Raw genomic sequence first — 18,719 nt, 5'->3', positions numbered from 1 at the left:
AACATCTTGAAGAAACCTTTTCTGTGCAAGTCATATAATTTTCATTCACCTCTTATCAACCTAACCATATAACAGAGTCTTTAAATTTTAAGTTCCTTCTGTGTTAGATGAAGAATATGAGTTTGAAGCATTTAAAATGACTAATTTGCAAAATAAAACAGACTGTTTCTCTTTCTAGTTATTTTAAGTTCTGAACGAAACAGAAACATCCATTCCACAATACTGGGAAATAATGAAAATCCTTTGAGACTGTTGAATAGCATTGGCATGAAAAAAATTTTTTTTGCTTGTTTGATACTACAGACATGCATTCAAACTGTGCTAATTCTCTATTAGGACAAAATTCACCACAGAGAAACTAGATCCACTGTGAATTATTTAGAAATAGATGCCAAACGAGAAATCAAATCAAAATTTCAGACCAATCCATCAGTATCATTCAACCCATGATCTCCAGTGCCCCATCATTACCTGTGTCCCTTTCAATCTCGAAGAGAGCCAAGTCTGTTCCATCTCTGATGGAATACTGGATTTGTCCATCTTTCCCTTTATCACCATCTTGAGCGGTTACTCTCATCACAAAGGTCCCCTCTGGGCTGTTTTCTTTGACCCACCCTTCATACACAAAAGAATCAAAACGAGGAGGATGTATATTTTCGTTGACATCCAAAACTTCAATCTCGATGTAGCAAAGAGAAAAGAGAGAAAGCGGTTTCCCAGTATCACTGATCTTCACAGACAGGTTGTAAGAGTCACGCTTCTCATAGTCAAGCTCTTTTTCCAAGCTCAGAGCCCCTGTTAATTCATTTAGATGAAATGCATTCTCATTATCACTGAACAGACTGTACTTCAGTTCTCCCCCTGAGCCAATGTCTGGATCAAAGCCTTCCAGGAACAGAAGAGTAGTCCCAAGAGGCAAATCCTCAGGGACCTTTACTTTGTTCAAGGTTGGGATGCAGCGTGGAGAATTGTCATTTATGTCGTCTAAAGAAATAACTAAATCAGCAATTGCATACAGCTGGTGACCTTTTGGGGGCTGGTCTTTGGCCTCAATTTTTAACACATAGCGAGGCCACAATTCTCTGTCAAGGGGTGCAGTGACTACCACTTCTCCAGTGACACTATTGATGACAAATTTATCACTGGGAGCTAGAAAGGAATATTTTATCTTTCCGTTGTCATTTGCATCTGCATCATCAGCTTTCACCACTGCTACTGTTGTACCTGTTTTTATATCTTCTGGTACTGTAACCAAGTAAGTACCTTGTGAAAATTTAGGAGCATTATCATTGGTATCCAGAACATTCACAGCTAGCAGCTTCCATGATGACTTCTGTGGTATACCAAGGTCATACACGGTAATGTTAAGTACATAGAATCTTGTCGTTTCATGGTCTAAAGGAGAGGACACTTGGAGGAGACCTGTTTCTGTGTCAATGTAAAAACAGCTATCATCATTTCCATCAGATATTACATAGACCATCTTTCCATTAAAGCCAGTATCACTGTCTATGGCTGTCAAGTGAGCAATGTTTGAGTTGACTGTTATTGTTTCTACAATATCAATAGATCTTGGAAAAGTATTGTCAAACTTTGGCGCATGATGGTTTATGAGGTGTACATTCAAGGAGGTGTCATCATTGAAGTTTTGTTCTGGAGACTGAGAATCCATAGAATGGATTATGGTCTCAGCCAGTTTTTTCAGCACCCCAGTTTCCTCACACTGGATATGGGCTGGGATGTCCTGGTTGACTACAGTGATATTTACATGTGTTGGGAAAGCATAGTTATCTCCATCAGTAGCAGTAATTTTGAGAGAATAAGAAGTTGGTAGTCCAGCATGGAGATCTCTGAGGAAAGCTCTTAGAGAAATCACTCCAGAGATAGGGTCCAATTCAAAAACTTCTCCTTCGTTACCAGACATGATTTCATAGGTTATGTGCTGTAGCTCATCTATATCAATGGCTGACATGGTGGCCACAGAGTGCCCCACAGGTAAATCCCAGGGAATACTTCCATTGCAGTTTATCTTTTCAAACTCTGGCATGTTATCATTCACATTACTCAGAATGAGGGAAACATAGACCTCAGTCTGATGGCGAAAAGGAGATCCCCAGTCTGATGCCCAGACACGTAGATGGTACCACCTTTGCATCAGCTCATAATCCATTAATTTGGAGGTGGAGATGACTCCTGAAAATGGGTCAATGACAAATGGAGCAGCTCTCATGTTGGCTATGCTATATGTGACAAAACCATTTTCCCCAGAGTCACCATCTGTAGCCTTCACTGATAGGACACTGGTGCCAACAGGCAGATTTTCATCAAAGCTGCCATGGTAGGAAGGTTGGATAAACCTTGGAGCATGGTTGTTGCAGTCAATAATGTCAACAGCAATCGAGACAGAGATTGAGTTGTGACTAGTAGTAACCTCAAGATCGAAATGGGGCTTTTCTTGGAAATCTATTTGTCTAGTTGTAGTTATCAGACCTGATTGAGGGTTGATTTTAAAGTATTTGGTGTCAGAAGTAGGTTTTAAAATGTACTTTAGATTTGGGATAATTGGAATGGTTTTAACCATAACAACATGGCTTCCAGGAGGAGAAAATTCACTGAGTTGGACTTGATATGCACTTTTTTCAAATCTGACAGAGGTGTACTTTAAAGGTGGTATTTGAACAACTGCAGTTTGAGAAAAAAGAGGTGGTTTGTTTTTGTCCATAGCTTTCAGGCTGAGATTGAAACCATGTGGGTAGTCATACCAATTGATCTCTTTGGCTGACACAATCATGAACTCCTTGTTCCCCACATATGATCTGATGCATTTGAAATTCTTCTTTGGGTCTCCATCCACAATAGAAACAGAATCTATCCCAGCTCCTGACCCATCCATTTCCACACTCAAAGTAGCATATAGAAGATCTTCAGAAGAATGAGATGCCCTCACCATCACTGATGTAATAACAGGGGGCTTCCTGACAGATGGCTCTACCTGGATTGTAAGATCAGCCAAGTTTCCAAAACCTTTTCCCTCTGTGATTTTCCTCATTCTGTCCACAGCCAGGACCTGTAATTGGTGCTTCCCTCTGTGGGTAGCATTCAGTTTAGCTGCCGTCATGACTACCCCATTGGTGGGATGGATGGTAAACCACTGTGACTTTGTATTCAATGCATAATAGAACAATGCATTCTGACCAACATCGGCATCTGTGGCACTGACCACAGTGATCATGGTTTTTAGGGGCATGTCTTCTTGGATGGTTACTTGATAAGAGGGGGGTGAGAACAGTGGCTTCAAATCATTTTTGTCAAGGATGTAGACCATTACTTTGGCCCAAGCCTCATAAGCAAAGGTTTTGTCCACAGCTTGGATTATTAGCATGTACTTGTCCTTGACTTCCCTGTTCAGCTGGGCTGTATTACCACTTTTGGTTCTAATCCTCAAAAAGCAGAAATTTCCAACAATATGTTCCTCAGCTTTAAACAGACTACTAGTGTCCCCAGAAGCTATTTTGTATTTGATGTTCCATGCTGGGTCAGTGATATAAATGCCCATTTTGACATAGCTCTCCATGTAGGTTTTGGGGGCTGCATTTTCATAGACTGTGGTGTTGTATAGAGGATAAGTAAAGTGCAAAAGAGATGCATTGCCTTTTTCTGAACTTCCTTCACATGCCAAAAAGGCCGTTAGGCACAATGCAAACTTCATCAAAGATCTTGTATTTATGTCCATTGCAGATCCTAAATGGAGGAAGACAAACAGTTAGTGAATAGTATGATAGCTGGTATAGAAACTAGGTATCTGGAATCATTTATGACACAAATTTAGCAAGCAGAATTAAAACTCCATTGACCACAAATGGATCTAGACTTCTTGGAGTTTATCATCTTTCATCACCCCAGTACCTGCTACTCTGCCTAAATAAAAATAAAATGGCAACACAGCGTAGCAAAAATGTAAAAAGTTATGGGTACACAGTGAACCTTACAGAGCTTCATACAGGATGGCACACTTTTAACAGCCTCCTCTCTTCTCACCCTTTCTCACATTTAGTCCTATTTTACCCAACCAGTCTTTTATCACTGCTTTACTGCCTCTTCTCTTCTTCAGTGTGGTTGTACTTTATGGCTGGTCCCTTAAGTCCTCACCTTGTGTTTTTACTGATGTATCAGTGATATAACTGTGGCAAGGCTGGGGAAGCTGGATATACTGTTTATAATAATCCACACGGTATTTATATAAGGAAAAGTGAACAACTTTTCAATTGTTTTCGGGGATGAATAGAGATAATATCTGCACATTATTTAGGTTAACTTTAGATGTCTATATTTTGATGGTATATCCCAGATATTTCTCTTTCCTTTAAATTAAATTTGATGATCAAATATCTTCCTGCTGTTTCACATTCTCTTTTTTTTCTTAATTAAGACACACTTGTTTCCCCAAGAACCGTTCATGATCTAAAAGCCCAGAATAGCCTTGTGGCACCCTAAAAACTAACACATTGATTAAGGCATAAACTGTCAAGACAATTAACTGACATCTAATTAAGCTCTGGTGCCCAAAAGCTAATGCCACACATACGTATATAAAATATAGCAAAGAGTCTTTACATTATATATGTGTATGTATGTGTGGGCGCATGCATGTATATATGTACCATCAGAACATGATAGGATTTCATCCATGTTAATCACAGATTATAATGAACAATGTGTGCGATCATAGTATGTTTGTCATGTGAAGTTATCAGTTCATCACTACCACATTTTCCCAGTTCATAGCTCAGTGTGTGTGTGAGTGTGTGTGCGTGTCTGTGTGTATACAATCAAAACTTTTTGGTATATAAATAAACCAGATACTATCACTCACACCTGACTTTTGTTGCTAAATAGCACTTTTCCAATCCAGGCACGGAGTCAGCTGGCATTTCATTTTCTCTTTGAATGAAATGTTTGACGTCTGCCTTGAGGGCTGAATTGAATTGGCTTTTCCTACTTCATTTGTATGAGTAGGTTGGTAGTAAGTGATTATTCCAGAATTTGGGGATTCCCATACTCATATTTACACTTTGATGAGTAGTGGAATATTTATTACAGTCAGACCAGTGATGGGATCCAGCAGGTTCACACCTCTTCGGCAGAACCAGTTGTTAAAATGGTGCTTGTATACAACCAGTTGTTAAATTATTTGAATCCCACCACTGAGTCAGACTGCATGTGGCACTAATATTTGCCGTCTGAGGTAGCATGTAATGCACATGATGTTTAAACAGGGTGGTAGGTGAAATTTGTCATGTAGCCCTTGTGCCTTTTATGTTTACTTCATAGACACATCTTTCCCTTCATCTCTACGAGATGGATTCTATTACATCCATTCACTGAGTCTTCCTCCAGCAGATTTTCTTAAACAAAGATTTTTCCCACCAGAAAAAGTCATTTTCCACTGAAAAAAGCCTTCTTCTTTTGCAGGTATACTTCGCAGAAGGCAGTCATAGGAAACAACCTTATGTTTCCAAGCCATTGGGTTTTATACAATGATTAAAAGCACTGAGCTTTGAACTGGGAAACTGTAGTACAGTACTGATGAACTTCACATGACAAACATACTATGATCACACACATTGTTCATTATAATCTGTGATTAATCTGGATAAAATCCTATAATGTTCTGCTGGTATTCATAACTGTCACTCCCTGAACAGTTTCTACAACGGTGCCTTATGATGAGCATGCCACAAACACAGTGATGAACAAGTAACAGAGTTTTAAGAAGGCTACTACTGGGAAAAAATATTAGCTTCCTAACAGCCCACCCACATGCTAAGCAAACAATTCACTGAACAGGTGCTTCAGAAAATCTGCAAGATTAGGGTCATAAGAGGCACACAGCCTATTCTCAGCCAGAAAGCCACGTTCACAAGAAAAGTACATCTCTTGTTATGACTTTAACAGGGTTAAAATGTCAAGCAGCAAGAAGGAACTTGTCGGAAGCTGTTCTTTCTCAGTGTTTCATTTGTTGAACTTTGAAATAAAACATGCTGGCATCCATTAGTCCTGTATAGCAAGAAGGCTTTCTTGTCCCATGTGGTAAAAACAAACGAATGGGAATTTTGTAAGTTATGAAAAAGATTGATCACATATCTCATTCTGACCACTTTCTTGTCTGTTCATGGCTTCAGTCTCCAGATTTAAGTATCCTCAGATTTGGCCATGTTGATAATTATTTTTAGATAGATAGATAGATAGATAGATAGATAGATAGACAGATAGATAGATAGATAGATAGATAGATAGATAGATAGATAGATAGATAGATAGATAGATAGATAGATAGATAGATAGATAGATAGATAGATAGATAGATAGATAGATAGATAGATAGATAGATAGATAGATAGATAGATAGATAGATAGATGGATGGATGGATGGATGGATGGATGGATGGATGGATGGATGGATGGATGGATGGATGGATGGATGGATGGATGGATGGATGGATGGATGGATGGATGGATGGATGGATGGATGGATGGATGGATGGATGGATGTTGTGTTATTTTTCTCTAACCTACAGTACAATAGGAGGTGATGCATATATTAGCTAGCCAGTCATTGTGTTTTTGGCAAAGAAGCCCTCTCAACACTACACTAATACTCACATGCTGAGATTATCTCAAATCAATTGGTTTTAAATAACCCCCAAATTTCCACCTACTTGGCTGATGTGAATTTGACCTTAAAAGGTCCAGAAACATATTCTATTTTAAAACACAATCTGTGAACAAATTTTATTCCCACATATTTATCAACAGAAAGTTTAGCAGGTGCTTTATATCCTTACTAAAGGAACCTGGTACTGAAAAGTTGAAATAAGAATCTCCCCACCTACTTTTCCATAATAAATCATTGGGGAGAAAACAAAACTCCATGCAGATTATGTCCCTTCCATATAGAAAAAAGAACTTGTTTTATGCCCTGCTTTTCTCTACTTTTAAGGAGTCTCAAAGAAGCTTACAATCACCTTCCCTTCCCCACTCCTTGTGAGATAGGTGGGGCTGAGAGGGTTCAGAGAGAATTGTGACTAGTCCAAGGTCACTAAGCAGGCATAATACCAAGTTCACCAAATGATAGTCCATTACTACTAACCACTATACCATGCTGGCTCTCAAGAAGGGGCCTTGTTCAGTCTCTCACATCTCCAGTTAAATAGGTTCTCAGGAGGCAGGGGCTAGGCAGAATCTGGAAATAGGGTCTATGACTTCGGAAAGTTGCTGCTAGGCAGGATGCACAGCAACTACATAGATGGCCTGACACAATATAAAGCAGTTTCCTGTGATCATTTGCCCGGACTGTATAATCAAGAGAAAACCTGAAAGAAACCTGACAAATAAACCTGAAACTGACTGATGCAGCTCACTGAAAACCCCTGAGTCATAAATCCAAAGGCAGGACAAGAAAAAAAGGGGGAACAGTCCCCAGGAGCCTACAAACACTGGCTACTGATCATCCAGAAAATGCTAAATATTTCTGGTATTTTTCCGAACTTTTGGGGTGGTGGTTCCTGAAAAACCCTGGAAATATTTGAGAGATCAGAATATATCTATAAAAAAAAATACAGATAAGGTATTTTGGGGTATATTTTTGGCTCAGTTTCTCCTAGAAATAACTTTACCAGCACTGATAGGGGTGTTCCCAGCGGTGGAGCCAACTTGAGTTGACTTCCTAAGGGCTTTTGGCCTGGAATGCCTCCTTTGGCTAGAGTCAGTTTACACCTGCTAAAAATGTGGCACAGCCTATTGGGATGCATAGGAAAGTTTCAGAGCTGCTGGAAATCTCTCTCTCTCTTTTTGCAGTATATACCACTGGAAACCTCTTGGGAGGCAGCAGGGCTGCGCCATCCCTGGCCACCACAAAACTACCTCCTTCCCCCATGGATTGGGCAGTAAATCTTATTCAAGCTGAAAATCATTTTTAGCCAAAAGAAGGGTCACTGTTTAATTTATTCACAAATGTTAGTGAAATCTTTAGCTTTGTGGCATCCATTATGAGTGTGAACTAGTAACTAGGGTGTTGGTATAACAATGCAATCTTAAGCAGAATTGCAGCCTTCTAAATCTGTTGCAGTCAATGTGTTTAGAAGAATAAGAATGTACACCCTGGAAAAATGGTACATTTCAAATCTATATAACAGGGAGCTGAAACATGTTGGTTTTTCTTGGTTATTCATGTTCAAAATACTCATTTGATATTTGGATCTGGTCCCCCCCCCCTCACTCCCGCCCCAGAATTCCAATATTATTTGACTCCATTATTTCCTATTGGGAATATTTTGAGGGTGCTAGAAGGGCTATTACCAAAATGGTACCAAAATTGCCATGGAGCTGGTGGTGTGTGTTCACTAGATAGCCTCCAAGGTTCAAGTAGAATGGAGTGAGAAGTCTAATTCTATGGGACCCTGAACAAAAAGTGCCCTCCCATTCTCTGTTACTTCCTGGGAAAATATGCCATGCTTTCTTCAGGTCAAATACAGCCAAATATACAATAGCAAGCAAAGCAACCACAGACCAGAAGCCTCCCAATGCAATTAGAAGAGCCCAGAATCAATGCTGAACCAGGGGATTCCTTCAGAAGAACTAGACAATATGGCAAGCCCACTACAACCAATGTCAAACTAGATAATCCATACCAATGCAAACAATTTAACATGGAGCAATGTTGCAACCCAAACAGAGAATTCAAGCCAATGTTGAGCCAGAGAATCCAATGCAAATTAACTTAAGTAAGGAACACAATATTGCAACTTGCAAGAACAGAACCAATTTCAAAGCACAGAATCCCAAGTCAAATCTACCTGGCAGGCTGATACCAAGCCCTGGCAAGACTGATATACAGACAGGGGAAAGTGGATTCTAAACACACCAGATGCAAGCCCCTTTTAAAGCTAATAAATAATAAATAATGTCCCTGGGGTGTGACTCTCACAGCTTTACAGCATAAGTGGGAGATTAGCTACTTTGGTGTGCTTTATTTATACCTCAAAATAATCTACTTTTCAGTATGCATCAGAGCTAGTGTTGCATAGTAGTTAGTGTTGGACTAGGACCTAGGAGACCCATATTTGAATTCCATTCTACTATGAAGTTTGCTGGATCACTTTGGATCACGGTTGTTGTTGTGAGGATAAAAAGAAGATGGAAGAATAATATAGTAAACTGTTTTGAGTTCTATTGAGGAAAAAGTAGGGTCTAAATAATAAAATGGATTATATATTTATGAGTGAGACACAGGACACAAAGGAATTCTACAGTCAGTAAGAGAATGGGCACAAGATTTTTAAGTACCATTCTAAATATCATATTTCTTTTCCTGCTTCTGATTAAATTATGGTTAACATCTACAATTCAAGACAAAAAAACTGATGTTGGAATGCCTGCTGAGTTTCAGTAGTAGGTGGGAATGGAAAATTTAATGATTAAGCTATGATGTGCTGCAAATCATTAGATGCAATTAATTTCTTTTTAAATCCAGATTCCATAACATAGTTTTAAGGTGGGGAAGGGATGCTTAAGGGTGTGGTCCATTTAGCACTCAGCCTCAAAAGGAGCAGCAAATGCCCAAAAGGCATCCTAGCGGTTATTTGGGAAACAAATACACACACACAGACACAGACACACACACACACACACACCTTATACTCTCATCTTGGAGACTTCCAAAGGGCTTTGGAAAAAAGAGACTTAGACTTTATCTAGGAGCCACACGAACACGTTATTAATTTTACACTACAAGCTACTAAGGTGGTGCCATGTTCGGAGCATGATATAGGATAAAATTGAATAAAATTATGTACATCATTCTGAAATTCTGGAGGGAAGGGCGGAATAAAAATAATTAATGTCATTCCAATGTACATACAATAGGGACTTAATGAATTTAGAAGTAAATGTAATCTAATTAATGAGCAATTTGAAGCCTAATCTCAATAATTGGTCCAAAAACATGAAAGAGGCTTTCTAAGTCTGCTGCACAGTGTGGTTGGCTGGGTCTCATACAGCAGATACAAGATACAAGTTGGAAAAGTTGACGCCTGGAGAACATGAGATTGTGGATGTTTGTAGGTTAAGTGCAGAAGTGCCTCCCTAACAGAGTAGTGACAGCCAAGTGCAGAGGGCTAAGAAGATTCAGTTCACTGCTGCTGAGCTTCTTTGCAGGCCACTTTGCGCACATCAGCTGAGCAGGACAGCATCCACACGTAGCATAGATTCTCAAGTGATGTAATGTTTTAAACCAAACCAGGGGTACAACTAAGAATCCAATGAGGATCTAAATAGTTCAATTGACTGGAGGTTCAGATCAACAGATACACAAGTCCCTGGTAGTACAAAACAATGAGCTTTAAAAAGACCAGTAGAGTTATATAGATGAAATCTAATCTTGCTGTAATGCAGCATAATGGTAGGATCTTTTTTCTTACTATGTACCATTATATTTTTTAAGAAACAAAACTCTCTATCAACATGTCAGTGTTACAATACATAGAGTCTGATTGCCTAGACAATGGATGACCAACTAGGTGTCTGATGGATCAAACCTCAAAACAATTTTGTCGGGTCCCTGGTTGCATCACCAAATTTTAATCAATATGAGGTGAAAAGTTTGTCTATTTATAAGGAAAGAGAAATTTGTTTCAAAAGTTCGATTCTGTCTGGCATGCTGCAGCCATGACTGAGCACATAGGCTCCATATCTGTGACACTGATGCTGCTGGATGGTGTCAACTTTATTATACAGCCTGACTAACCATGAGGAGGTCAGCCCATGTAGCACATCACACTTCAGTCCTCAGATTACAGTCTCGAACGAGTGCCCCCAATGTGTATAAAAATTCATCATGTCTGGCCTAGAAAATAGTCATTGTAACAGCTGAAAAATGCCTATGCCTATTATTTATTCGTATCTGCCTAATCATAGTCTTTAACAACAATCCAAAAAAAGAGTGTAAACATAACATGTCAAACTTGTCTTCATTTCTCCAATCAATATTAGCTGCAGCCTTGTGAATAATGCATTTGTTTTCTTAGAGCCTTTTAAAAAGTAATTATAACACATCAATTCAAAATGGATACCAAAAAATAGAGTCACAGATGGACCCAACACCTCTCATTTGGCTTTAGGCAATCGTGGAATATTTGACAACAGGACAATGTAAGTACATAAAGACATAAACTGAAGCTCTGTGACAGGGTGCAACACAAGGAGTCACATGGTCATCACAGGTATTTTGTATAACATCTTCTTTTCAAATAGAAAACCGGTACATTGTGGAAGGTAGACTTCTTTCTCTGTGACACGTTAGTGTACTGTGTGCAGCTTTTTAAAATATGGGAAGCATTTAGTCTGAAATGGTGAAGTTCAGCAAAAGATTTGTTAAATTATTATTCTGATCATGTACTTCAACTAGTGTGTATGTGTGTGTGAGTATGAGAGAGAGAGAGAGATTGAGAGAGAGAGAGCATGTGCCATCAAGTCACAGCTGAGAGGTGTCCCTGCAGGGTTTTCAATGCAAAAGACATTTAGAGGTGGTTTGCCATTGCCTGCCTCCATGTGGACTGAGAGAGTTCTGAGAGAACTGTAACGGGCTCATGGTCACCCAGCAGGCTTCATTAAAAGATATATGAACTATCCGGAGGAAGAGAAGGAAGTTTGCTGCAATGACCTTGTGGGAAGGGTTTTATTCAGAGGTGCCCAAAGAGCAAGGCATTTTTATTTCATCAGGTTATAAAAGGGATTTGAGGTTTCTTTTCTGATGCTGCCTAGCTAGTTTTTCTTCTCATGGATTACAAGGAAGATACTGTTATTTGAATGCCACACTATGTTTTAATTATGTTGCAAATTGGCTAGGGTTGTGGTATAAGGTGGAATATACTTTTTTAAAACAAAACAAAAGGTTCCTTTATTTTATTTGTTTGGTACATTTTTATCCTGCCCTTCCTCTGAGAAGATTACATTTATCAGACCCGCTCTCCTGCCATTTTACTCTCACAGTAGGTTAGGCTATATAACTGGTCCCAGGTCACTCACTGAGCTTTATGCTACAGTAGGGATATGAATGCATACCCCACAGATCCTAGTCCTAAATGCTCACCACTGCCTGATTCTGTTCAGTTTGTCTCAAGAATGTTCAGAGCAGCTTTGGGAATTATCAGAATCCTAATATTTGAGCTGACTTCCAGTATTTTGAGAGTTTCAGCAGCAAATTTAGTAAGAACTGCCTGAGGCCTGGTGCCAATGAATTGGGTAGAAGGCACGACTTCTGTGGAAGTGAAACAACTAGCGTGAACGCGGCTATTAGGCCTAGGCAGAAGTTGGGGTTACCCTGGGTGATGCTTTTTGATGGAACAGGGCACCCAATGAGAAAAGCAGTGGAGTTAGAGAAAGACACAGAACCCTGGGGCAATGGCACCTGTTGTGTCTTGTTATGACTAGGTGTACGGAGAAGTAGGTGTGGTTTTGCTTTGTAACTACAGTAGCATTGACATTACTAATCTCGCCACTTTGTCCTTTCCATTAGCTCTGGTGGTTTTGGAATCCTCCTTGTAAGACATGTTGAGAAAAACTAGCTAGAGAGATCAGCATCAAGTGCTGCTAGGTAAATATCAAAAGATCATTACCTGATGAATCAGGCCTTTCTCATAATTTTCTCTTAAAGACTTCACAAGAGTCTCCACACATTTTTAATTAGTTCAGTATTTTAACTTAGCCATCTTGGTGAACCTAAATTAAATTCCCATTTGAGATTCCTGAAATGTACAGACTACCAGAAGGGTGAGGTTCTAGAGGGAAATGTCTTTGAAATATGAAAAATATTTCTGATTATAAGTAATTATATGCTATCCTGCGGGGCTAATTACCCCATTTAGAGTATGGAGAGCACACATATGCAACATTTTCTGTAAGGCTTACATAAAAATATGTTTTTCTTTGATTCTCTGTGAGATCAGCAACAAAGCGCACACAGAAATATGCTGTATAAATGACAGTGTAGAAATTGACATTGTCAGTGCAGAATATCTCTCTAAGACTGCAATCCTATCCCCATTTTCTTGGGAGTATGCTCCATTTTATTTGATGGACTCTAATTGTGATGTAACTACTAGTTGTGCTAAGAGTTGTGGTGTAAATGCTAATATGGTCCAAGGAACAAAATCCTATAGAAAGTTGTTTTCTGCATGTTCCACTGAAATGAACTGAGATAGCTCAACAAGTTGTGCTCATATGAAGAGATGTTTCTAAGGGAAAAAATATAATCTACTGCCCGTCAGTTGTTGTTACTGCTTCTGCATTCTGTAAAATAGTAATTTATTTGTGACCAGATATTAGAATCATAAAATCAAAAAATTGGAAGAGACCACAAGGGCCATCCAGTCCAACCCTCTGCTGTGCAGGAACACACAGTCAAAGCACTCCTGACAGATGGCCATTCAGCCTCTGTTTAAAAACCTCCAAAGAAGGAGATTCCACCATCTTCTGAGGTAGCATATTCCATTGTCACACAGCCCTTATTGTCAGAAAGTTTTTCCTAATGTTTACATGGAAATTCTTTACTCATAGTTTGAATCCATTACTTGTCCTAGTCTCTGGAGCAGCAGAAAACAAGCTTGCTCCCTCTTCAGCATGCCATCCCTTTAAATATTTTAACAAATATTCATGCCATCCCTTAACCTTCTCTTCTCCAGACTAAACTTACCCAGCTTTCTAAGTATCTCCTCACAGGACATGGATTCCAGACCTTTTTTCCATTTTGGTTACCCTCCTCTGGACCAGTTCCAGCTTGTCAATATCCTTATGGAATTATGGTGCCCAGAAATGAAAACGGTATACCAGGTGAAATCTAACCAATGCAGATTAGATTGGTACTATTACTTTCCTTGATTTAGACACTATATTCATATTGATGTAGCCCAGAACAGCATTGGCTTTCTTAGCTGCCACATCACACTGTTGACTCGTATTCAGGTTGTGGTCTACTGAGACTCCCAGATGCCTTTCATATGTTCTGTTGTCAAGCCAGGTGTCGCCCATATTTGTGCATTTGATTTTTTCTGCCTAAGTGTAATACCTTACATATCTCTCTGTTGAAATTAATTTTGTTAGTTTGGACCCAGCTCTCTAAACAGTCAAAGTCATGTTGAATTCTGACCCTGCCCTCTTGGAGTATTTGCTATCCCAAGAGTTCACTGTATTCAACAGACTAACTGCCTAATATTTTGTGTTAGAGAACTCTTATTGAGAGACCAGTGGTTCTTAAATGATGCACCATAGCACATTAGTACATTGTTGTGGGTAAATATTTTACAGGTTTGGCTTGAGGAGGACGTGCAAGAGAGGCAGAGAGATGAGATTAGTGAGACTGGGAAGCACACGGAAGAGAGGCGGAGAAACAAAACAAGTGAGACTGGGTAGAATGTGTGAGAGAGGCAGAGAGGTGAGACGAGTGAGATGAGGGTGCACGGGCGAGGGGAGGGTGTGCATGTGAGAGGTGAAGCAAGGATACAGGGATGAGAGCAGGGACCACATGAAAGGCAAACCAGCAGGTGTGAGTATGGGGCAGAACACATCTGGGAGCAAAGAGCTGGATCCACTTTCTCCAGTCCCTGTGAAATGGGGCACCTCGCTGGGACAGTCATTTACCCTTTGCTTGTTTCCTGACTTTGTATTTCTCCCAGTCACTGTTTTCTTCTTAGTCCTCCCTGATGGGACACATACAGTAGTATAGCTGCAACGAGGACATGTGGGAACATTTGCCTGGGCGGGCCCCCAATGCATCACGTGGGGGGTGGAAAATCACCCTCACCCCACCAAGCTACCCAGAGAAGAGAAATGGGCAGCCAGTGAAGTTGGTACAGGACTGGTGTTATCCTGTCCCAACTAGATGTACCTGAAAGGAGCCTGGCTGCCACATGCTGTATGAGTTTAAGTTTCCGGATCACAGTCAAAGGCAGGCCAACGTAAAGCGCGTTACAATAATCAAGCCTGGAGGTGACTGTTGCATGGATCACCGTGGCCAGGTCAGAGCGGAAGAGATATGGGGCCAGTTGCCACGCCTGTTACAGATGGTAAAATGCTGTCTGAGCTGTCTGAGTGACCTGGATCTCCAGCGATAGTGCCGGGTCCAGACGAGGCCAAATGTAGAGCCTTGCCATCTAGCAAAGGTGGGCAAAATCTACCAGTCGCTCCCACCAACCCAGCCACAGAACCTCCGTCTTTGTAGGATTTAACTTCAGCCAACTCACTCTCAACCAACCAGCGATGGCCTCCAAACAACGCTGGAGAGTTCCACGAGCCGAAGACGGGCTGCCCTCCATCGTGAACATGAGCTGGGTGTCATCAGCATATTATGAGAAGTCTTTGTGGTATAATACTTAAGGTTAGAGAGACCAAGGCCAATGTTCACTTGACCATGAAACTCAATGGACAACTTGCTTGGAAAACACATTTCTAGTTCTCCAGATGTGGACAAAAGTTTTTAAATGACAGAATGGCCAAGATACTGGAACCAAAATATGTATCAGCATGGTCAAGGGATCAATGTGGAATGTGGATAATAAAGAAGACACTGGACAGACAAGACAGACCTTTTTACCAAAAGCCCCAGGTTTTCAGAAAAATCTTAAATCTTCTTTTAAAAATTGCACCGGGGGGGGGGGGGATGAAAACATCAAAATAAAGTTACAGTAGCACCTGTAGCTTTAAAAATCAGATGTCCCCTGTGGAGAAATTGTCTGTATTAGCCTGACTGAAGCCATTTTGAAACAGGTTGTTGATGAAGTGGTTCTCAAAATTATTACATATCTTTTGGCTTCCTCCCAGCTCTCTTGACCTGATACTGAGTAGCAGTTGGTTGAAGGTCACAGCCCAACTGTGGGAAGTTTTCCTAACAGTTGATACTTCAACAAGCCCTTTCAAGTCCTGCACCTGATAACAATGATGAATTTTACCAACCGTTCTTGCTAATTGGCACTTACGCATGATTGGTCTGCTTGAGTCACCTGATCTTTAGCTTCTCTATAACTGTCTTTCAATATTATATCATTTAACCTTTTTTCCCACCTTCAGCTATAAATATGACCACACTGTCAATTTTGCCAGGTACAGCTTATCAAGTATAATTTTTTTTCCTGCTTGCTTTGGAACTAAAAGTTATGCTACTATGGATATGTTTTATTTGCTGATTTTTTTGGTTCAATTATTTTGATCCTGCTGGCTCTCATGCAATTGACTGTATGTGGGCTATGCCAATGTACTCTTGTTTGTTGAAGAAATTCTGTACTCAATAAATCTTTAAAAAATATTTTAAGCAACTTTTTGCCTCTGAGTCGTGTGTGACCCCAAAATTCTGACCCACGTTGAGAGGTGGCTAGTAAGGTGTACGTCTACACCCCAGTACTGGGGAATCACCCATTTACCTCCCACTGATGCTTAGCTATGCAGGCATGCACAAATGAACCCCCACAGCCATGCTGACATCTTATGATACCACAATACTACCATCTGCACCTGCAGATGGTACCATTCCACCACAGGCAGATGTGTTGGAATTTTTAAGTGTCTGTTACAACTCAGACATGAAAGAGTTAATTGTGTGTATGTTAATTAGTTACTAAAGTCATGGTTTTATGACCAGTCTATTGATTAGCTATTGGTCAGCATTGGTTGGCATCGTGCCACTGGTCACATAGGCAAAAGTTATAAAGTAAAGTATGTTTCTTTGTTAGAAACCATGCTCTCTTAGACACCATGATGTGACCACATGAGGTAGTCACTATGTGACTAAGTATAGTGCTAGTATAGAAAAGTATTCTTATTTTCTTTCCATGTAACCCTCCCTAAATAGTTAGTAAACTCATTTATATAACCAGTAACTGTGTGTTGGTCTTCTCTTCTGCTACTCTGCTAAATTTGTACAACAAGATGTAAGCCACAAAATAAAAAAAAGGAAAAACCAGCTGAATAAAGAGCCTCCTGCCTGGCTGTTTGCTTGCAAGTGGCTGCAACTCGGGATTTTTCAAAAGACGAATAATGCGATTCTCAAAAAACCCAGTTTGGGGAAAATAACATGGGGTAGACTCGCTTTAGGGGCGGGATCTGTGCAAAATGCCCCTCCAAACGGATTTTCCCCCATTCTAAACCCATGTTTAATGGCCCATGTGGAGTGGACCAGAGTCTTCCTGGGAAGAGGCTACCTTGGGGAGGAAGGAGGAACTGCTGAAGACAGGGGGGACAAATAAAGATAAGTTGGCTAATGGTGCAAAGGAGAGAAGGAAGCAGGGAAAGGGAAGAGACTATGAGGCCTTTTAGGGATGGGAAAGAGAAAATAGAAATGTGAGGTGCTATAAGAATATAGTGTTCTAGATTCTGATTGGCCTTTGTAAAAGTGGTGAATTACACTAAGATTACCAAGGTAAGATCTAGTTGATACTGATACTGATATTGATATCAATACCTCTGCCTTTGATCCTTGAGCATTAGTAGTTGGAGCAAGTGTAAAATTAGCTGAGGTGAATGTAAATTAGTAGTAGCAAAATATTAATGTCAATTAGTAGTACTAGTAATTTACTAAATGCAAACTAGTGGCAGTAAATTATTATTATTATTATTATTATTATTATTATTATTATTAGAAGAAGAAGAAGAAGAAGAAGAAGAAGAGGAGGAGGAGGAGTTCGGATTTATATCCCCCCTTTCTCTCCTGCAGGAGACTCAAAGGGGCTTACAATCTCCTTGCCCTTCCCCCCTCACAACAAACACCCTGTGAGGTAGGTGGGGCTGAGAGAGCTCCGAGAAGCTGTGACTCGCCCAAGGTCACCCAGCTGGCGTGTGTGGGAGTGCACAGGCTAATCTGAATTCCCCAGATAAACCTCCACAGCTCAGGCGGAAGAGCTGGGAATCAAACCTGGTTCCTCCAGATTAGATACATGAGCTCTTTACCTCCTACGCCACTGCTGCTCCTTTAAATGTAAAATTAATTACATTTGGCTTATTGTTCCAAAATACTTCAATTTCAATGATCAATCATTGTTCTACTTTTTATTTTATTTCCATAACATTTTATCTTTTTCCAGATTTGAGATGATGACTGTATCATTGTAATGTCTGCAGCTCTTCTGTATGATTACCATATAATTTGACCACTTAGAAAGGCCACAGAGCTGAATGCAACTGGTCAGGGTCAGTAATGATCTTTTGTATTTATGTACATTTGTGAGGCTACTATTTGGGCCAAGATATGCTTTTAAAAAAATATATTGTTATATTCCAATATTTGTTTACATTTAACTTACAAATATTGAACCCATATGTTCCTATTGTCTTAATCACCGTCTTAATCACTGCCTTTGGTTCTTAATTCAATTTATTTTGGGTTTTTTTCCTTTTGTTGTATTATTTTCCTGACTGGAAATGGCACCTGGGAAATCCTATTTGCTCTATCGTATGTAGCTCATTAGTATACTTGTAGCCCGACAATATAGTTTTCCCAGCCAAGCAATTAGTGGTTCCTCTGGCCCATTTCACAAAAGGAAAACGTTGTATTGGGGAAGCCTTACACCACCTTTCCTCGTGTACCACTGTACTAATCAGTAGTGGGATCCAAAAATTTTAATAACAGGTTCTGATGGTTGTGGGATTCAAACAGTGGCGCAGCTGCACACCCGCAC

The 18,719-nt window shown here is 40.0% G+C and overlaps 1 protein-coding gene across 1 annotated transcript in view; it reads right to left on the bottom strand.

The window, feature by feature from the left end:
• FAT2 (FAT atypical cadherin 2) overlaps window positions 1–18,719 on the bottom strand; it is a 105,936-nt gene that overhangs the window by 74,542 nt on the left and 12,675 nt on the right. Inside the window, exon 2 of the mRNA XM_048491112.1 lies at window positions 472–3,741. Within this exon, the coding sequence (XP_048347069.1) occupies window positions 472–3,733 (3,262 nt within the window). The 5' untranslated portion in view covers window positions 3,734–3,741. The remainder of the gene's footprint in view (window positions 1–471; window positions 3,742–18,719) is intronic.

The sequence above is a fragment of the Sphaerodactylus townsendi genome, linkage group LG03 (genome assembly GCF_021028975.2).
Source record: "Sphaerodactylus townsendi isolate TG3544 linkage group LG03, MPM_Stown_v2.3, whole genome shotgun sequence".
NCBI classification, from domain to species: Eukaryota; Metazoa; Chordata; class Lepidosauria; order Squamata; family Sphaerodactylidae; genus Sphaerodactylus; species Sphaerodactylus townsendi.
The sequence above is the reverse complement of the archived record's forward strand: the minus strand, read 5'-3'. Positions and strand labels throughout refer to the sequence as shown.